General features: G+C 32.7%; 1 protein-coding gene and 2 pseudogenes across 1 annotated transcript; all 3 read right to left on the reverse strand.

Moving 5' to 3' along the window:
* Positions 1-3: 3 nt before the first annotated feature.
* Positions 4-3,482, reverse strand: LOC114741706 (putative D-cysteine desulfhydrase 1, mitochondrial; annotated as a pseudogene).
* Positions 3,483-5,109: 1,627 nt separating this feature from the next.
* On the reverse strand, positions 5,110-15,905 carry LOC114741704 (bifunctional D-cysteine desulfhydrase/1-aminocyclopropane-1-carboxylate deaminase, mitochondrial-like; annotated as a pseudogene).
* A 1,613-nt stretch (positions 15,906-17,518) lies between these two features.
* On the reverse strand, positions 17,519-21,289 carry LOC114741705 (mitochondrial import inner membrane translocase subunit TIM14-3-like). Its single transcript, XM_028929958.1, has 3 exons — positions 21,013-21,289; positions 18,515-18,693; positions 17,519-17,995 (listed from the first exon to the last, which is right to left on the reverse strand). The coding sequence occupies exons 1-3, from the start codon at positions 21,013-21,015 to the stop codon at positions 17,839-17,841; spliced, it is 339 nt and encodes a 112-aa protein (XP_028785791.1). The 5' UTR covers positions 21,016-21,289; the 3' UTR covers positions 17,519-17,838.
* Positions 21,290-23,192: the final 1,903 nt, after the last annotated feature.

The following is a 23,192-nucleotide window of genomic DNA, read 5'->3' on the forward strand; positions in this document are numbered from 1 at the left end:
AGCTTCAAGTCCATCAAGGAGCCCTTGGACAAAGTCATAGAAGTAATCAGGGCTATCACAAACAGAGAATGCATGCACCTACAATCATGAGGAGAACATAAATAATATTTGCGGCATGCAATAACATGAACTGTGAGTTTCCTAAAGAAACATACTCTAGCTTTCAATGAACTCAATGATGATCCCAAAGACAGACCAGCAATTGTACCCCCACTGGAAATGAACAAAAAGGGATGATGAGTAGATGAAATCATTATAAACCATGACTTTAGCAGATCATGCTCTTTTGAAATACAGTTCACTATTCTGGTACCTAATTAAATCACTTCTCGTGGAAATTTGGCTGTAAGTTGATATTATAAATACACATAATTTAGAGGAAGCTAAACTAACCTATCCTTGTCCTTTACATCTAATTGTCCACAGGAAATCCTGAACTAAAAAACTTTGCAACGGACCTCTTGATCTATTTACTGATAGGAACCCCCCCGCCCCACCAAAAAAAATCATTTAAGAAAAAATGCCTTCACTTGACTATATATCAAGTTGAGGCTCATTAGAATATCCTATAGCGATGTAATAGAAGCCTCCTTCAATAAATAGAGTCCTGTGAAAGAAAAACGCCTTAACTAAGAAAAGATAGATCAAGCAAGCAGAACTCAACCTGCCACATGCTACAACAATATCATCAAAATAAATATTGCTAGGCCCTCTTTTAATCTGCTGCTCAATCTCCCGAACTGCCTGAATATAACCCCTGAATAAAATAAATCAGACCAAACATGTGAGTTTGATAGATAATATAATGCCCAAATTTCAGGACGTAGAACACAATGCAATTCAGAACTGTCCTCAAGCCCTTGCAAATGAGTGCGAAACATTAAACATTCTATCCCTGCTGGTACTCATTAAACAATAAATCAGAACGGAAAGGTCATTTGTTTGTATCCCTCATGATTGTTGATTCGCATAGTAAAGACTTGCATAGACCAGAGAGATTAAGGAAATTAGTGCAAATGAAGAAAAGGGCAAAAGACACTAAAAAGTTATAGTCTCACCATGTCCCTAGAGAGTTTGATCCTCCCACAGGAATAACATATGGTCTCCTCCCTTCCTTTATCAACTTTTCTTTTAGGACATTGGCAAGTGTCTAAGGAAACAACAAATTATTAGTAATCAACAAAAATCATCATATATTGGCCAAAAAGGGGGGGGGTGGGGAAACACAAGTATCAAAATGCAGCACTTTTGATGACTCAAAAAATAGGTGCCAATAGACACAACTTGATAAATATGTGGCTCACAAATCAACTGGTCAAATGAATTTATCTTCACTAGTTGAAAAGGGGATATGAATCTCTATCCACCTTCTGTAAGTACAAAGCCAATTGTCAATGAAAAGAAACCAATTTCCTTTTTTTTTTTTTCCATTTTTGGAATACAACTGATGGTGAAATACAATGCTAATAGTATTTAGAGCAACGTGTAACGTGTGAACAAAAAGCAATCGGCAGTACTGTTGAAATGAATGGTCTTTGTGAAGCACGAAAGAATATCGGCTTCCAGTGCCTTGATAAAACAATTCTCTAAAAAGTTATGCTAAACCACGTTAGTACAAACAAACAGTGTCAGCTGCAATGAAGTGTACAAAGAAAATCTTCACCAGCAACCCAATAAAAAAACACCTTCAAAGTGGCCGTTTCTGTAGCTATTATGGTATCCTGACTTAGTCCAAAGCAACAATAACGCAGCTGCCATAGTATACGTATTTTAGATTAGATATCACTCTTCTACCCTCTACTTTTACGGTATGCCCAACATTGTCATGAACTCATGATGTTTATCTCGCTCCAAATAATACACAAAAGCAATCAAATATAAAGTTTAATCTACATTCTACAGTATAGATTTAGGGGGCCAGAAAAGAACTTGGAAGGAACCAAGCTAATAGCCTTCAAATGCTAGAAGTTTAACATCTTGAGAAATATTTTGGCCAAAAAGAAATATCTCGAGAAATATGTAATTTGTTCATGAATTACAACTATGGGGAAAAAGCACGGTTGGCACCAAATGGCCAATATTCTCACCACAGCACCAATTTTTGAATATTCTTCTTTGGATATAAGTTCAATGTGAGCTCCTGCCAAACGCTCAACTAGAAGGTTGCCAGTCAGTCCAGGATCTTGGTCAGCAAGGACCTGCAAATAGATAAAGGCTTATTAAATATTAAAAACATAAATAAAACCTTATCAGATTATTAGAGCAAAATCTAATTGAGATACATGAAAGAAGAAAAACAAAATGTTAACCTTAGAAATGCGCAGTATCAGATAACAGTCAAGATTTAAATACTTTGCAGCACAGCAGTTGCACGACAGTGATTGCTTTGGATGCCTCCAATTGTAATAATGCAGTCTGCACCTTGTGCTACGGCATCTGCCATCAAGAATTCCAATTTTCTGACCTTGTTTCCACTCAATTGCATTCCTGTAAGGTCATCACGCTATATTGGAAAACTTTTGCAGTCAGTAAAAGACCGGACGGAGGCTAAAAACATGCATCCAAATTGAACAGCTATCCAAGTGAATGAATATCTACAATATACTCAGAAACAGTTAAAATACATAATATGAACACAGGAAACTCAAATGAGGTTCTGACATCTGATCCACCAGATTTTGCTTTAAAAATGATCACATCATTGAATCTTAAAACAAGGTTTTATCCGAAGTGGTAATCAAAACAGGCCTATTAACAAACAACCCTGGACAACGCAAAACCATATCGCCAAAAAGATCTCTTGATGTTTTTGCTGGCATTCTCTTCTCCCAGTGACAGCATCAACAATAACCAACGGTTTAAATAACGTAAACCCAACAAATTAATACCTTGAGCCACACCTCCGTGCCGCTTGGCAAATTAGGAAGATTCCATTTGTGAATTGGAGTGGGAAGCTGATACCAAGAAAATAATTTGCTTTTTCAGTACAACTTCAATTGAAGAATCCCTTTTTTTTTTTTTGGCGCGACAAGCAACCAAACAGAAACTAAGTGAGAATTCAGAAACTGAAAGAGAGAGAGAGTGAATTTGTTTACCTGGGCAAGGGAGAAGATATGCGAAGGTAAGGGATTGAGATGGGAGGCCCAGGAAGGAGGCGAGTAAGCCTTCTTGGTGAGGAAGTCGAAGCCGGATGCCCGGGAAGACTCGTCTGTGTCTGTGGTGCTCCCAATGGCATTGAGTTTAGCATCCATTTTCTGAAAGAATCTAGCGTTGCTGAACTTGAGAGAAGGGGATTGTGACAGGGGAAGACCCTGGGGACTCAATCTGCAGTGAACCAGAGGGTTGGGAAGATGAAGGCAGTAGGGGCAGCGAGTGTACAACATCTCATTCCATGCCAAGTCAACAAGACGATGAACCTGAACCGTAATGTAATTTGATTCCCTCGTTTTGATCGCTCCTTCGTCGCCAAATGCCAAAATGATCCATTTCAGATTTCCCCCCTTTTTTTATATTAATCTAGAAAAAAGGAACATTGAAAAATTGATTAGCATATATCTAAAGACTTTGTGTAATTAATTACTTGTGTTTAACTTATTTTTCTGTAATTTATCCTCATTTATGTGCAATCATCTTCTTCTTGTATAACATCTTCTGAGTTTTCCTTATAAGTAATCCGTCTTTCAAATTATTCTCTTATGTCCCAGTAATGTTTTGTGTAAATTTTTTTTTTAACTTAAATTCTCTTATGTACAATTTATCCTCCCATTTGTAATTTGTCGTTCTAGTAGCCATTTCTCAATAAATTTTTGGATTAAGGTACAATTTTGATTTTGTAATTTTGTCTCTCATCTTTTCAGTGGTATAAAATCTTATGACTAAAGTTACATTAAAAAAAAATATCAGGGTCAAAATTATACTACCAAAAATATTAAAGATAAAATTACATATGAAAAATAAGATCAAGATGAAAATTACAGTTTAACCATAAATTTTCCAATGATTGATTTATCTTCAATTTTTTTTTCTTTTAATCTGGGCGAAAGGGGTTGCGTGTACATAATATAAATATGCAAACCATATCATTAAGTCACATAATATTTATGAATAAGGAGTAATTATTTATGAATAAAGAGCAAATATTTATGATTAAGTCACATAAGATCAGGGTCAAAATTACAGTTTAACCGTAAATTTTCCAATGATTGAAAAATTGATTAGCATATATTTCCCCCTAATTATTTGTATATATATGCTCTTATTTAATGCTTTGTATTTTAATCAAAGAGAGTTAGTGTGCAATAAGAAAAATATAATTATATCAATATAAAAAATATATTATTGAATAAAAATTACATTTTCCTATGCTAAATATGAACTTTGCTTAAAAATTCACTTATTAGGAAAGATATTTTTCGCTAGGAAACTTCTCCTTATAACAATATATTTTCTCATGATCTAAATACAAGACTTATTTTTAAATTCAAAATTTATGTTTTAGATAAATCATTCATATTCAGGTATCCTAATTTTCAGACCAAAAAAACTGACTTTAAATGCTTTTTTGGTAGCCAACAATTTGCTATCAATATGATTAAAATAATTAAAATAACATTTTCCTCCTGCGTTTGAATTAATGACCCTCATATTAACATATAATTTAATTGGATCAAACAGTAAGTATTCTAATTATTAATATTTATTGGGTCAAGTTACATCCTACACCCTGAAAAAAATTTTAGGTGTGTCAAGCTTCCTGAATTTTTTTTTGGCCTTGATCCTAGATATGTCAAAAAATATTTTTGAGTATTGAATGTATCTAAAAAATACTTTGAAATGTTGGATGCACCATAAAATATTTTTAAATACTAGATGCATCCAAGAAAATACTTCAAGATGTTGGATGCATCTTAACCCATGTTTATTTAACTTATTTATTATTGATCAATTAAATATCAACTCAATCTCTAAAATATGAAAAATAATTTGCAGAGCACACTTCTTTTGTGAAGAGTTCATGTACAATTTTCATTATCTTCAAGGATATCCCCGTAAGTTATGAGCATATATTACGTCTCAGATAATATAAGAAAACTGGTCACAGACATTATGCCATCGTAACATCTCTTTTGAGTTTCTGAGTAGTATCAAACACTTAACTCTTATTTATGAGTTAGGGCACTGAATGTATTATAAATAATAGTAGGATATTAGAAAGTACTAGAAAAGTAATATTAAGGTATTGGACGCACCACAAGCAAAATTAAGTAATGGATGCAACTGGGAAAAAACACCACACAGCTGCTGATTCTAGTAATGCAAAGTTGTGGTCTCTTGTCCAGAAAATCTTTCAAATGCCGTCATGCGGAGGAACAGATTCATGAACATCCATTCGATGCCAATTCCCTACCAGTGAAGCCAATTCATCCATCTTTTCAAACAAACCTAGGAGGCCACCAGTATGAATGAAAAGGATCTTTCTCCCTTCCCACTTCTTTGGATTCTCAGACATGTCTCTCAACATTCTGTAGACAGCTTTTCCGCTGAAAGGGTATTAATCAAGATATACATGCCAGTTGAGTAAAATCAGCAGATTTCACATTCAATACTATACTAAACATTCAGTTACCAATTATTTAGTTCTATCCATAGAAGATGAATATAAAGGCCATAAAATGAATGAATGGAGGGTGATTAGTATACTAGAGTAGTTTTGTCTTCGTTCGGTATCTTTGATGTTAAAGAGACATCCGAGATGAGATGTCTGTGTTTGGTCGGCTAGTATAGTGGCACTTAAGATAATGAGTGTCATGTAAGAGAATCTTCTATCCGTTCCATGACAGCTTTTAGAGGCTATTTGGATATTCCCAAAGTCACCTTTTTTAATCACTTTTATACTTTACGAGACAAAAACTCTCTCACATATTATCCCCATATAGCGCAACAAAGCATTGAGTCATATGCCTAGTTGTTTACCTTCCTTCATAATGCTCAAGCCATTTTAGCAAGAAAGCAACCATACAAACTTTGCAAGTCTAAAAAAGATGAGCAAGTACGATATGATTTTCCAGCTCTTAGTCTAGTAAATGGGGAGCTAATAATTGTATACAATCTTATAGGTCAATTTATTAGTTTGAAATAGCTGAACCCGAACATGGAGGAAGTTAATGAAATCATGATGATAGATACCTGTATGATGGGTGAAGAATTACGCCAGTGGTCACAGCGATTTCTTTCAATAAATTAAGCTCCTCTGAGGTGTTAATTGCATAGCCAAGACCTTTGGACTATCAAAAACATAAGAAATTTAGTTTAACTTTCATTATCAATTGATAAGCATACTTACCCACTTAATTTTCCACATCATATTTATTTATATTTTAGATTACACTTCTCATGAATTTTTACTCAAAGATCTCTAGGAGTTAGATTATTGATATCTAAATTATGACAGAGTCGACCCCTCTTCACAAGAAAGTCAATTCTGAACTCACTAAAATCCCTATATTCATTGTACATATTTGAACTAATTAAAACACACTATGCTGCAATTATACATATTATTTTTCGTCTTACCACATCTCATCATTTTCCCTGATATTCTCTTGTTTTCCAATAACTTTTCTTGTGCTCTTGACATCTCTGTGAAGTGAATCTCTTTTCGCAGGCTAGAATATTGAAACAATTATATTGGCATCCCTAAATAATGAATCAACTTATGCTAGCTTTTCCGTTAACTTAAAAACAAAACAAAAATCATACTCCTCCGGTCCTAATTATAAGACCCAATTGACTTATTTGAGGAAATTAAGGAAGTAAGTTAAGTTGGTTATTTATAATAAATAAGTGTTGTCATTCCTAAAATATCCTTGCTAATTAAGTATATTGGCTAAAACTATCATTATTAGAAGGATTATCTGGAAAAAATGCATAAATATAAGAGACAAAATGGATGGGTCTTATAATTAGGACCAAATAAAAAGTCAAATTGGGCCTTATAATAAGGACCGGAGGAGTACAACGCAACAATTAAGAAGAGACTCACATTGTGTACTTCAACAATATCACGCGAGTTAACACCAGCTTCAAGTCCATCAAGTAAGCCTTGAATAAAGTCGTAGAAATACTCAGGGTCTTTAAAAACAGAGAATGCGTGTACCTAAAACCGTGGCGTGAACATAAATTAGTGTGCACGGCGTGCAATAACTTGAAATGTGAGAGTCTTGTCAAAGGAAGGCATACTCTAGCTTTCAATGAACTCAATGATGATCCCAATGACAGACCAGCAGCTGTGCCCCCGCTGGAAAATGAATACATATAAAATGTAACTATGGTTTAACGTGTCATGTACTATTGAAACACAGATTGATCTAAGCATGAATCACAATACAACTTAAATCAATTTCTCCAGGAAATTTGGTTGTAAGTTGACACAGTGACTACTGCATACAATTCTGCAGAGAAATTATTACACTTGCCTACCATGAACTTTGCATACAATTGCAATATCATCCTGATCTAAATGACGTAGGAATGGAGCTTCTGATCTATTAGCCCCATGGGAATGACACTCCCAATATTGGTGGGAAGAAAAATAGAATCAGTCACTTGACTATATCAAGTTGAGGCTCATTAGAATATCCTAGAGCAATGTAATAAAAGCCTACTTCAATGTAGATAGAGTCCTATGAGAGAAAATTGCTGTAACTAAGTAAATGATATATCAAGGAAGTAGAGAATAACCTGCTACATGCTACAACAATATCATCAAACTTAATATTGTCAGGCCCACTCTGAATCTGCTGTTCAATCTCCCGAATTGCCTCAATATAGCCCCTGAATAGAGATAATATAATGTGGAAATTTCAAGACATGGAGCATCGTGCAATTCAAACTACTTAGCACATTGGGGATTGATGTGAAATTTGTTATTTCAAAAGGAATTTTTACGTACTTTTTCTTGCTAATATCAGCTATTGGGGAACCAAACACAATCATAAATATGAGAATATACGTATGATAAAAATTTGCATAAACCAAACAAGTTATATAATCTTTTTACAAGAAGCCTTATCATAACAAATATTAAATATTCCTTTCCTTAATGAAGGGTAATTTAACAAGAAATATAGTCAATATTGCCTTGCTCTGATCAGAATAATTTTCATGCCAGATATGGGAATTAAGGAAATAAGTTAGTACAAAAGAAGAAAATTGAAGACAATAAGTTATAGTCTTACCATGTTCCTAAAGAGTTTGTTCCCCCCACAGGAATAACGTATGGCCTCCTCCCTTCCTTTATCAGCTTCTCTTTTAGAATATTGGTAAGTGTCTACAAGAATACAAAATTATTCGATAAACAATGGTATTGTCTGCAATATACATATGGATCACAAATCAATCCACCAAAATGAATTTCTCTTCATTGGTTAGTAAAGTACAAAGCCAATAGGTGCTATCCAACAGCCAATTTCCTTTCTTTCTCTCTTTTTGGAAAACAAACAAATGATGATGAAATCCAATGCTACCAGAAATTAGAGGAATGCATGACAAATGAGCAAAAGCAACCAGCAAATATTATTGAAAGGTATTTATGAAACAGGAAAAAGATACTTGCTACCAGTGTCTTGATGAAACGGTTCTATGAAAAGTTACAATAAAGAGTAGCAGCATAAACACAGGCAGGGTCAAAAGGAGTAAAGTGTAGGGGAAATATTTCTTCATCCTTCTTCATCAATTAAAAAAATCCTTAAAAGGGGCAGTTTTTGCAGCTGTTGTACTAAATAATGAAGTCAGCTATGTAGTAACAATGAAGTCTCTGTTAAACGTCCTGTTAGTTGCTTTTCAAGTATATTAGAAATCACTCTACCATCTACATTCACGAAACGCTCAACATTGTGACGATGTTTCTTTTGCTACAGGCACTGCACAAAGTAATCGCACATATTGCTTTGATTACAATATATATTGAGGTCGCCAGAAAAGAAACAAAATATTACTTGGAAGGAACAAACCTATCCACCGTATATGCTAGAATCAGTAAAATTAATATCTTGAGAAAAATGTAGTTCATTCACAGACTACCATTGTGAGCACACGCACGTACACATATTTGGTACTAATTAAAGGGCCAATATTCTCACCTCATTGCCAAATGCTAAAAATTCTTCCACCGATAGAAGTTCAATGTGAGCTCCTATCATACGATTGACCAAGAGGTTGCCTGTCAGTCCAGGATCTTGGTCAACAAGGACCTGAAAATAAATAAAGACTCAATTAATAGGATATTAAAGATGACAAGGAAACCTTGTTAATGAAGCAAATTGTTATTGAACTGAATTAAAGAACAAAAAAGAAATTTTCAACCTTAGAAGTGATCAGTATTAAATAAGAGTCCAGATTCAAATACTTTGCAGCAACAGCAGTAGCACAACAATGGCAGCTTTGGATGAATCCGGTTGTAATAACACAGTCTGAACCTTGTGCTACGGCGTCTGCCATCAAGAATTCCAATTTTCTGACCTTGTTTCCGCCCAGTTCCGTTCCTGCAAGGTCCTCACGCTATATTCGGAAAAGTTTTTCCGTTAGTTAAGGACCGGACTCAGGAAAAAAAAAAAAACATCCAGATTGAACATTTATCCAAGAAAGAAAAAGGATCGCAAGTGAATGAATGAAGAGATTATCTGTACAACATACTCAGAAACAGTTAAAATCCATGATACGTACACGGTAACATCAAATGAGATTCTAATAATCTGGTCCATCAGTTTCCTATCAAAGATCATATAATCGAATATCATGCAAACTATTGATCAAAACAGGCCAGTTCACAAATAATCCTGGATAACACAACCACTTTATCAAACCATATCACCAGAATAATCTGTAGATGTTTTTGCTCGCATTCTGTGAGTGTCAGTTTCAATGTATAGAACCATAAAAACCAAATAGATGAAGCGGAAGAAAATATGAAGGAAAGAAGAGATAGAAGGCAGGCCCGAGCGACGAACATATTTGAAAAGTGTAAATTGCAATGCCATAGTTTTAACGATTGGGTGGTGACAGAATGCGCGCCCATGCCCTGGGGTTGACGTACTTCCGTCCTCCCTATCAGAAATTTTCCTCCTCTTCACAGGTGCTCATTATCATAAACATGCAAAACAATGCTACATGTATTTAATAGAATTAGTTTGATATTTAATTTGTTCCTAAATATAAAAATAAGACATATTTATATATTTTTTTCTTTAAATAATCCTTATAGTAGTTGTACATGTTATAATTTTAGCCAATATATATTATTAGTAAAGATATTTTAAGAAAAACAATACCTAATTATTAAAAATAACTAATTTAACAAACATTCTTAATTTATTCAAATTAGTCAACTAATTCTTATTATAAGAGTAGAAGATATAAAGGGATAAGTGAGACTCTGGGAAAGTTAATTAAAAATTAAAATAAAAAAAACGCATTCAATGATCACACTAGCTCAAAATGATGCTAATTTTTTTTTTTTAAAAAAAAAGCCATTTGATGCGTATCCCTTTTGCCATTTCTCATGGTTGGTTCTCTTCAGCTGTCTAATGGTTTGAAATCTCTGTAGCCCTAATGTTAAGCTGTATGCAAATTGACTTGTTAACTTTTGGTCTTTCATCGATCCTCATTTGGGTATAGGAGTTTAGTGCAATTAGACAACATGGGGACCTAAGCGTCGTTTCCTTTTTTCTTTTGTTTTTTTTTTTGGTAGTGCGTCCGTATTCTGAGCCAACTCTTATATCATGGAAAACTCAATAGGCCCAAACTAATCCGTATTAGAAGTATAATAGGAACCATTAAGATTAGTATCCCTAGCCCTTAGAGTGATGTATTCCCACATCTCAAACTCAAAACTCGTGATTAAGCTGGAATGACTCATGCAGTCGATCCAACCTATCGGGTTTTTTTATATAACATGTAAGCATTTTTTTCCCCATACAAGATACAGTATTTTGTTTTTTAAAAAAATTGCATATCTTATTCAAGAAGTAACTTCACCCCTTTTGAAAAAAAATCATAAAAACAGACCATAGAAATTATAATATCACAAATCAGGACCTATTACAATATTTGTATATTGACTTGTAAATAACAATAAATTTTTAACAAAATACCTGACATGCAATTTCACAATTTTGACGGTTTTTTTTCCTATTTTTCCTACCATTTTGTTGTTTTTCTATAACAAATCATTTTGTGGCAAAAAAAAACCATTTAAAGTGTTTATTGTTTCGTTTTTATTTTTACATATTATCCTCATCTATTTTTAAAATAATTTTCAAAATTATCCCCTTAAAAATTTTGGTATAACATTTAAATTGATGATCTCCTATTCTTCATATAAGAGCTAGTTTGACTTTAAATTTGATTGTAAATATAAAACCTCAATTTACTTTGTTTCTCATATTTATTTATTTATTTTAAGATAGTCCTTATAGTAGTTGCACATATAAAAAATTTTATTCAATGGTAATTCTAGCTAATACACATTATTAGTAAAGGTATTCTAGAAAAATAACACTTATTTATTAAAAATAGTTAACTTAACAAATTTTCTTAATCTACTTAAATTAGTCAACTAGCTCTTATATTAAAGACTGAATGTAGTAGATAATTAACAAAATTAAGACAAAGTAGATGAAGAATGAGCACGCAACAATATATTACCTTCATTCTTTGATATAAGAGCTAATTTGACTTTCAATTTAGTCATAAATATAAGATCATAATCCACTTATCTCTCATATTTGTTCATTTTTTAAGGTAGTTGATAAAACCCAATTTCTATATATTTTATCCCACATTAATTCAGGATTTAAATGATAATTTTGAGCTTAATTGGATTTTTATTCATTATTGGATAAATTGGTTGATTTTTGGATTTTGCATAAAAATTGAGATTTTGGATTGAAAATATGAATATTTTGTGCTTTTCTATTTTTGACTTGGAATTAATTTTTCCTATTTTTTGGAAACAAGTCTCATATTTTTAGAAAGACTATTTTTAGAAAGTTTTGCACTTTCTTGCCTAATTTTTGTGCAGATTTAATATTTAATTTTTTATTATATTTGAATATAATCTACATTAATAGATGCACTTAAATTCTTGTAGATCAAGAAAAAAGCATATAGAAAATCCAATGGTGCAAGATTGTTTCTTGGAATTTAAGCACAATCCAATGATTAATATCTAGTGGGTCAATTAATTACTAATGGGCTTGAGCTTTGGATCCGTAAAAATTTCCTTTTCCCTCATTAAACTATTTTCTTTATTTTGAGAGGAGGATTCACGCCCAAGAGGACACCACTTCCATCTCCATTCATTGACGCACAATGGAACGCCTAAGGAGACTTTTCTCCTTCTCCATTCAGCCGCTGGACGTCACGCTTCAATCAAAAATTCACATCTTTTCCCTACGCACAAAAGCCATCCAATCTTCATCACCAACTCCTCCATTGCACGTGCCACATAAATTCAGCATTTTATTATCCATTCTCCATTAACTATGGTGGCCATGATTTCCAACAGCGTGGAGGGAGGAGATAATACTATGGAAGCTTAAACTTATTTAGGAGGCAACTTGAAAGGAGTATGGAGGAGACTTGAGCCTTGGGCTAGCACTTGAAGACCATAAGGGAGTGATGTTCCATTTATCTTTTTAATTCAAGGACTTGAAATTATTTAGTTTTAAATAATTTTAAGTTGTAATTTTGTGAGACAATTTAGTTCTAAGTTGTCACTTTTATTCTTGGATTGGATTGATATTTGGATTTTATGTGTGTTGAGACACTTGTTGGAATTTATGTTTAGGACCTTTGCATTGTTAATTGAATTTATAATTGAGTTTTCATTATGAATTTAATTATCAATGTGGTTTGAATTGCAAAATTTGGGTTCTTTTGCCTCTTAATTGTTTAATTAAGTTGGTTAATTGTCTAATTGTTTAATTGGATAATTTCAAACATAATTTCCAAAATTAATTGAGTTATTTTTTATTGGTTTTAATAAGCTTAATCAACCAACCTTATACTGTTATGAGTTCTCTAATAGTTTAAGGGTTTTTGAAATTGAGGGTTCCCTTTGTTTCAAGTAGGTAATTAAGTTTATTAATTCCACTCTCTTATTACTTCTCTTTGGTCTAATTAACTGATTAAGGTTATGAAGGTTAAATCCATGCAAATCCTAAGTTGTCCCCTCTACCTCACCGAAGAGCAACTTCTCAATTTTCACTTGTTAATTTTCTTTGCTCTTTAGTCAATTTTCTTCATTTATCATTTTAATTTTTTATCTTCAAACAAAAAATCCCCCCAAAATTTGCATTGCATTCATTTAGTTTAATTTAATTTCCATATAGATTTTAGGACATTTGTATCTTTCATTTAGAATTAGAATTTTGCATTTTACTTTAGGTCCAATTTATTGCATTTTTTTATCACCTGAATTTTTATCTAAAGAAACCCATAAATTGCTCTTTGGAAGTAATGACCTAGGTCGATCCTAAACTACAAATTAATTGAGACCTAGTTTAATTGAGTGCTTTAACGACAGAGGCATCATCAGTAGTCATTGTAATAGTTATAAATATTAAAAGTTTCATCAAATGGTACTTCTGACTAATACACTTGATTAATAAGGTATTTTAAAAAAGACGACACATATTTATTATAAATAAATAATTTAACTAATTTTTTTAATCTACTCAAATTAATTCGTTAATTTTTATATTAAAGACTGAAAGTAGTAATAATTAATAAATAATTTAAACGGAACAAACTCTGAACTGGTGCCTTTCACCCCAAGAACATTAAAAGATAGGCATGGATAAGGCACGTACCTTGAGCCACACCTCCGTGTTGCTTGGCAAATTAGACAACATGGGGACCTAAGCGTCGTTTTTTTTTCCGTAGTGCGTCCGTATCCTGAGCCAGCCCTTATATCACGGGAAACTCAATAGGCCCAAACTAATCCGTATTAGAAATATAATAGGAACCATTAAGATTAGTATCCTTAGCCCTTAGGGTGCTGTATTCCCACATCTCAAACTCAACACTCGTGGTTAAACTGGAATGACTCATGCCATTCGATCCAACCTGTCGGGTTTTTTTATATAACATGTAAATATTTTTTTCCTATACGAGATACAAGATTTTGTTTGTAAAAATTTTTTTTGCATATCTTATTCAAGAAGTAACTTCACCCATTTTGAAAAAAAAAAAATCATAAAAACAGACCATAGAAATTATAAAATCACAAATCAGGACCTATTACAATATTTGTATATTGACTTGCAAATAACAATAAATTTTTAACAAAATACCTGACATGCAATTTCACAATTTTCACGGTTTTTTCCTAGTTTTCCTACCATTTTGTTGTTTTTCTATAACAAATCATTTCGTGGCAAAAAAAAAAGCATTTAAAGTGTTTATTGTTTCGTTTTTATTTTTACATATTATCCTCATCTATTTTTAAAATAATTTTCAAAATTATCCCCTTAAAAATTTTGGTATAACATTTAAATTGATGACCTCCTATTCTTCATATAAGAGCTAGTTTGACTTTAAATTTGATTGTAAATATAAAACCTCAATCTACTTTGTCTCTCATATTTATTTATTTATTTCAGAATAGTCCTTGTAGTAATTGCACATATAAAAAATTTTATTCAATGGTAATTCTAGCTAATACATATTATTAGTAAAGGTATTCTAGAAAAATAACACCTATTTATTAGAAATAGCTAGCTTAACAAACTTTCTTAATCTACTCAAATTAGTCAACTAGCTCTTATATTAAAGACCAGATGTAGTAGATAATTAACAAAATTAAAACAAAATAGATGAATAATGAGCACGCAACAATATATTACCTTTATTCTTTGATGTAAGAGCTAGTTTGACTTTCAATTTGGTCTTAAATATAAGACACTAATCTACTTATCTCTCATATTGTTTATTTTTTTAAGATAGTCATTGTAATAGTTATAAATGTTAAAAGTTTCGTCAAATAGTAGTTCTAAGTAATACACTTGATTAATAAGGGTATTTTAAAAAAAACGATACATATTTATTACAAATAACTAATTTAACTAATTTTCTTAATCTACTCAAATTAATTTGCTAGTTTTTATATTAAAGACTGAAAGTAGTAATAATTAATAAATAATTTAAACGGAACAAACTCTGAACTGGTGCCTTTCACCCCAACAACATTAAAAGATAAGCATGGATAGGGCGCGTACCTTGAGCCACACCTCCGTGTTGCTTGGCAAATCAGGAAGATTCCATTTGTGAATTGGAGTGGGTAGCTTATACCAAGGAGAGAAATTTATTTTTAGTAGGATTCCAAACTAAGTTTAAAAAAAAAAAAATTACTTGTAGTTTTTTTAACTCAATTAAAATTTAATATTTGAATTTTAACTCAATGCAAGATGGTCTGTATAGCTTTGATTTAATTGAAACTCAATATCTGAATTTTGATTTGATATGATTCTATCCTTATGATTTAATTAATTTAAAATGTTATAACTTTGATTAGATATAGTGCAGCCTATTAGGTTTTGATTCAGTATAACTAGGCCTATATAGTTTCATTTGCCATCTATCTTAGTTCTTATGATTTTAATAATTTAATCTTTGAATTTTGAATCGATACAACAAGTTGATCTATACTTTATAGGGGGAGAAAAGGGAAATGAGAAGCAAATAAAAAGATAGAGTGAATATACTTACATGGGCAAGGGAAAATACATGGGAAGGCAAAGGATTGAGATGGGTTGCCCAGGGAGGAGGCGAGTAACGCTTCTTGGCGAGGAAGTCAGAGTGGGATGCCTTGGAAGACTCTTCTGTGGCGCGTTTAGGTTCCATCGTAAACGGGTTCTTGGAATTCAAATGTCGTGGTACGGCTTGAGAGCTGGGAAATCACGCAAGGCCAGGCAATGAAGAGTCAAGAGATGAGGAGGGGTCCTGGAGATAAGGAGGGGTCCTCGCCAGTCAGTGTCCTATCAATCAAACTCCTTACTTTATAAACTTACCGACACATTAGTCTTTGTAAATTTGCGACACAGTGCATAATTATTCAATAATCACCATCAGTTTAGTTTCTAAGGTTTCATCTGTTACCAAATATTGAGAATGAGAGATGAGATTGAGATTGGGATGAAAAAAAGCTTTTTAAAAAGTATTTAATATGAGAAATTACTTATTATTTGAGATTGATATACCATTAAAAAAAAAGTGACATTCTCTTATTCCACATATATGAATTTAAATAATCTCAAATAACAAAAAATCACTTATATTGAGCACTGGTATATAATTCTTAATGCTTTCTATCAAGTGGGACCAAAGATTTCTGTGAATGGTCCCTTCATGCTGGATCATCATTTCCAATGGGGAAGGTAGCCGATCGCTATCACCAACGTGGACTTCGTTTGTCTGCTAGACTGGAATTTTAAGAGAATGACAGCATTGATATTAAGAGCAAGTTCTAAATTTACATTTGGTTAAAACAAAAACAAAAAAGGAACTCTCAGACAAAACGTCGGGATTGGCAAAGACGTCGTCGCCGTTCAAAGCAAATGACACGAAGACAGAGAGAGATCAGAGGGAGTGCAAGACGAAAGCAACTTGGCCAATAAGGCGTTCAATCCAAATTTTCAATATTAGTGATATTGAGCGATCGATCGGGATTAGGATTGCAATATTAAATAACTAGAAATATATAAATAAATTTATAAACCATTAAATTTTAATTTCAACCGTTTAAAACTAAAAGAGTGGAAAAAAATATTTTAATACAAATATACAGTTAATGAATTATAATAGCTTAACTTTGTCTATATTTATTATATACTACCTCTGATCCTAATTATAAGAGCCAGTTGATTAATTTGAGGAGATTAAAGAAGTCAGTTGAGTTAGTTATTTATCCTAAATAAGTGTTGTCTTTCCTAAAATATTCTTACTAATCAAGTGTATTGACTAGAACTATTATTGTTAAAAGGGCTATTTTGAAAAAAAAAGTATAAATATAAGAGACAAAATGGATTAGAGTCTTATATTTAGAATCAAAATAAAAATCAAACAGAATCTTATATTAAAGACCCGAGGTAGTAATATTATAATAATAGTTATAAAATATCAAATCTCTGATTCAAAAAAGATGGAGAGATCTCCACTCATCTTGATCCCCCAGAGAAGTGTTATTATGGCTCCATGACCCTGCTCTTATACATGTAATCTGAGTCCTTTTAGAAAGTAGAAACATTTTTTTTCCGTCGAAATCCCATTCATTTAATATCAACAAATCCCAACGAACTAATCTTTTAGGGAAGAACATCAATTGGCTTCATTGGAATCAAACAGAACCATGAACAACGAATTTAGGGGAAGATCACCAGGACTACTACCCCTGGCGAAAAGAAAATTTTAGCAATGAGGATAAAAAAAATTCAACCACAATTTTTTCCGGAGCAGAGCATTTGTGCTTGTCTGATTCAAAGATGATCAGTTAGAAACTGGTTGAAAAATTTTATTGCTTTTATAGTTCTTGCTTTCGAACTTGTACTCCAAGTTGGTGAGAAATGAGAAGGCAATATGGAACCAAGTTTTTTTGCTCCTGTCATATCACCCTAGACTATGAAGCAAAATAAAATAGATTATCAAAATATGATTGGAGAAGAAGAAAGCATGCTTGCCAGACCAACTGCATACTCAAGACTGGTCAAAATTTCACCCATCACCCATCTGCTCAATAAGATATAACAACACTTCTATCAGAGACTCTGTGGTGTGTAAAATCTAAAATGCTGAGGTTCCACCTCTTGACTTCCCCATCAGTACGTCCTTGGCTTCATTTATCTTTGAGGCAAGGTAATGGCTCCCGCCAGCATCAGGATGATTTGCCATCATCACTCTCCTGTGAGCCTCCTTAATCTTCTCCATCACCGTTCTCTCCCTGAAAGTGTTAATTAATTTGAGCTTCAATGTCAGTTGGCTCTAAATACACACAGTTTTTTTTGGGGGGGGGGGGGACAGTTCAATATTTTTCAGACAAAAACATTTGTTTTAAAAACAATTATGCACACCGCCAGTTAATTGTACATATTTGACAAATTCAGGGCCGCTCCAGAAAAAGTTCACATAATATAAATAAGGACAAAACTTAAGTTTATAAGTCAATTTATAAGTGTACACACATATTTATAACTAGCAATGGCAAAATAATAAGATCCGTGCGAAAATTTACAAATCCTAATTTACAATACAAGAGTTGATAGAAAAATTAACAAGTATTTATAAATGAATTTACAAGTGAACACACGCATTTCAACAACCAATAATAGCAAAATAATAAATGGGATTGAAAAATTTAAACACATGGATATAAGCAACTGAACCTGAGTTTTATTTTATAAATAAATAGTCCAGTTACTAAGTGGGTTATCATGAATAGTCTATGCAGACGAAAATATACCTGACTCCCAGAATCAATGCTGCCTCCCGTTTAGTCATAACCTTCTCAAAACCACCAGGATAAAATCTTCGGGCCCGTGGAGTTTTAGGCCAAGCTTTGAATGCTTGCCATTTACTAATCAAATATCTTCCCCCCAACGCAGCAGCTGCCACACTAGTACCCAGGACCAAAGGAGATGCCTATAGAAGTGGCACAATATAGAGGTTATTCATTCATAAGATCACACATGAACGGAAAAAATCATAATAATACTATAACTGAGCAAAAAGGTGTCAAGCTCAACGCATAAGGAATAATTAAGATCTTGTGCCTCTTTTAAGAGAAGAACTAGCATTGACTTCCCATAGTGTCAGCACAGCAATCTGTCTAGTTATAAACAAATAATGGTATTGTGATGATTTACTAAAGTGTAATCAGTAGTTTCTTTTCATTATAGCAATTCTAACAAATCAATTCGATAAAATTTATATGGATGTGCAAACTACTTTTAGAATGAACCATTTAGTGTTACATATCAAGAGGAAATAAAATGACATGAGGCATTTGATTGAAAACTTAGCAAACCTACGTTGAATATCAATATCAGTTTCTTTTTTCAGCAGAGTCTTATTAATAGTTGAAAAAAAAAATTCATCTTATTTTTAAATACAACTAAAACTTTGTTGACTGCTAAAACTATAAAGTATCATTCACCTGAGTTTTATGGCAAAAAAACTTAGGAAAAAGTAAAACATCCCCAACTCTAAAAACAAAAACAAAGTAAAGAGACGAAAATGAAATGGCCGCCATTTCTATACTTTGGTACAGTTGGAAGGGAAAAAAATGCTCGCAATTATCTAATCAACGTCATTAAAACCATGGAATTTGAATTTGGAATTTGAATAAGGAAAAGATTAAAATCAGTAGGACACACTTAAGAAATAGAATGAACCATTTAGTGTTATATATCAATATGAAATAAATGACATGAAGTATTCGATAGAAAACTTAGCAAGCCTAAGTTGAATATCAATGTCAGTTTCTTTTTTCAGCACAGTTTTATTAATAGTTAAAAAAAGTTCATCTTATTTTTAAACACAACTAAAAGTTCGTTGACTGCTAAAACTATAAAACTGTATCATTCACCCTAAATTTATGGCAAAAAAAACTTAGCAAAAGGTAAACCATAGGACATCCCCAACCCTAAAAACAAAAACAAAGTAAAGAGACGAAAATGAAATGGCTCCCATTTCCATTCTTTGGCAAAGCTCGAAGGAAAAAAAAAATGCCTGCAATGACCTAATCAACATCATTAAAACCATGAAATTTGAATTTGGAATTTGAATAGGGAAAAGATTAAAATCAGTGGGTGCACACTACACACTTAGGTCATAGAAGTTGGTTTGCTCTCTCCTACTTTTGAGACAGGGTTTTAGCACGACATGCCAAGCCCAAATGCTAAATTAAATTAAGCCACTACTGTTCATATAAATAGCAATATAAAGCATACATGTTTAAGTTATATAAATTAAAGCGCAGTCAAGCAACTTCTTAGTTTCAGGTGGCCAATCATGCAAAAGTTCTGCTAAACGAACAAGCTCCTGTGGTCCCTGCCTCATTGACATATTCATCTGGTGATTATCGAAAAGAAAAAACAAGTGCAGCCAAAATCAACAATATTTGTCATAAATGGAAGTTTCATATTAGAGTTAGGTGTGGCTCAAAACATAAAAATTGAATCAATGACGAAGCCCAAAAACTTGAATAGTTCGATATAGCACCCATGAAAGTAATCAGGTTCTATCAGTATAATTACTATTTATGTCAAAGAAAAAATTGAGGCAGGTCAATTGTTCTCATTGCATTGCTGTAACCCGCCATTTGCACATCAGAATGATGCATAAACACATTATTATTATGGTTCCGACCATCTACAAACTCCGTAGTTCATGGAAGGGGACAACGATTTCAGGTTTCCCCCCCCCCCCCCTTTCTATGGGAAAACAAGATTTAGAGAATACTGAATACTAGATATACATATGAGTGAAAGGGGTAATATATTCTAAATAACACTGAAGCCGCTAGAACCAATAAACAGTCTGACGGAATATTAGGAAATATTTACTTCGCATATTTAGCAAATTATTTTCAGAACAGTAAAGACACACTTCTTCGGAAAATTAATCTGTTTCTAGGGCTCACTTTTTCTCTGTGCAACAACCCGAGTTAATACCACAACCTATACATTCCATCACGCCAACTCATAATGAACCTGAGATTTCCAAGCCACCATCTTAGACATTCGAAATCCATAACCAATTGAAAACCAAGTTAAAAAGACAGCTTATTTCGTAGGATTATGCAAATGACGAGCCATTATTTAAAAACGATAGACGCCCATCTCTCAAGCTTTTATCTAATTTTAGCATTCAAGAACATGCGAAACTTCTGTCACCAAATACCTTGTTCTCAGGAAACAGAAAACCGAAGGGAAAAAAACTAGAGAAAAGAAAAGTTACCATCGTTATATCCCGGAAACTCTCGCAATGAATCCAACCAAGAAGCACGCTTTGTAGGAAAGGAGATCCTGATGGCTCTATGAAAATAAAGCTGATTTATGAAGTTCCAGAGTGCTGCGGTAGAACTTGCAGAAGCAGAAAATTTTGGAAAGTAGGAAGGAAAGGGAGATATTTATACATGAATAAGTCATGCAGATCACAGGCTCTGGTAAGCATGCCATTCCCAACTTGAGCTTCAAGAAACTCCTTGAACCGCAAATGAAGAACAAATTTGAGGCGGCGACAATTTCCTGAACAGAAAATTCTGGAAGAAATCTTATTTTATTCCATGCTCCATTGAATATATGGTCCAGTGATTTGTTTATGGGAGCCCACCAAAAATTGGGTTATCTCAGCTCACTTATATTACTTGGGCCGTCAGGTGCTGGTCTCAGGCCCACATCCCGCACCAAGAACTCTATAACAGCCGCCGCCGCCGCCATTGCTAGTGTCTTGAGTTTTATTGGTTCTCTGTGTTGATCCTAATGGAAAAGAATTAAGTCATAGTTCTCAAGGTTATGAGTTCCAGTCCTGCTGCTATATGAAAATTGTATTGTAGGCGATTTGTAAGTACTACTGTAAATGCTTTATAAATCTAGAGGAATGTCTTGGTTTTGATGAACTCTTAAAACCAATTTACCTAAATTTTTTTATATAAAAAAAATTCTTTGTTTTTTTCTTAGAATGATATTTAAGTCCTTATAGATGAATTTTATGACAACCATGTCCCAAAATATTTGCAGGAAAAATGAGTAGTTGCAAATGGATTGAGATGGTTATAGAAATAAATGTTATCAAAATTATTTAAAAAAATTACAATGCGTCTCAAAGTATGATAGATTTTCACTACTTTGCAATTGTAACCATATTGGGCGAATTCAGAACTATGCTTTACCTTCATTTGTTGGTCAAGCCTCCTTAAAATTGTCACATGAGAGATCATACTATATAATACTCCCTGGCCTGACTTAGAGATGGAACAAAGCTTAGGAATCCGTCTTTCTTTTTTAGGCCACTTACTCGAGATCTGCGTTAACAATTATTAAATTGTCTAAACCATAATTATGTCCTATGCTTTGGGCCTTAATTAGCCTTAACCACCCCTTTTTTTTTTTGTTCAAAGCATGCGTTGACCGGATCCTCTTGGTAGGTCAAGGCCTGCATATTGTTTTATTACATTGTTATTATAAAAATAATACAAGGGGGGTGGGGAACAACCATGCACATGCTGAATTAATCACATGGGGCTTAAAATATGATTTTTATGTTTACTTCATGACCTACAAGTAACAACAAAATACAGTCACAACATTTTGCAATGCTCATTTGGTTTATAGAAAATCCTTTACTTATATAAATGAGTACTCTTCTTTTTTCACATTATATATGAAATTCAATTATGACATTTGCATTCGAACGAGTGTGGTTGAGAAATATAATTATATTGGTAATCTGGGTGGAATAAATTTGGAAAGAAAAAAAAAAGAAATAATCTCATCCACAGGCACATGTATAAGCATGACCTCTATTTAATTTTAAAGACTAACCTAAAAGTTTTAATTCCACAAAAAGGGTAACAAATCTATATGATTTTACAATGTAAAAATCATAGGTGGTTATAGTATATTTATTTACGCTAAATAATAGAAAACCATATACTTTGGTCATTATGTGATATAATATAATATAATATTATTAAACAAGGGATAAAAGATAATTATTGGGACATAATTTTTCAGTAGACATGCTTTTATTTATAAGACACATTTAGGTGTCTGAAATTTCAACAAATTTTTTATCCCTTTTTTTTTTGTGCGTATAAAATTTTTATCCTGTTAACTACATACTATATTACTGCAATGACTAACTAACTCTACATCGCTCTTTAAGTCTTAGCAGCTTTTAACTACTCACTCTCTCCATCCATAAATAGCAATATTTTTGGGAAAAAATATTTTTACATATTTATTATCTTTAATCAATTTTTTCAATTATTTGTATCTTATACATAGGATAAGAGAGAGTATTATTTAGAAAAATTTCTCAAATTTAATAATTGTAGTTATTGGCCAAATATTTTTATATCAATTAATCGTAGTATTAATGATGGTAGTTGACCGGATTCGTACAAGTCAAGGCCT

This window comes from Neltuma alba, unplaced genomic scaffold (genome assembly GCF_004799145.2).
Source record: "Neltuma alba isolate B1F8T4 unplaced genomic scaffold, ASM479914v2 tig00003474_pilon, whole genome shotgun sequence".
Taxonomy (NCBI): Eukaryota; Viridiplantae; Streptophyta; class Magnoliopsida; order Fabales; family Fabaceae; genus Neltuma; species Neltuma alba.

Coding starts and splice junctions, on each gene's coding strand:
- LOC114741705 (XM_028929958.1), bottom strand. Junction 17,996..18,514: donor GCATTGATTCTGGGAGTCAG/GTATATTTTCGT, acceptor TAACACTTTCAG/GGAGAGAACGGTGATGGAGA.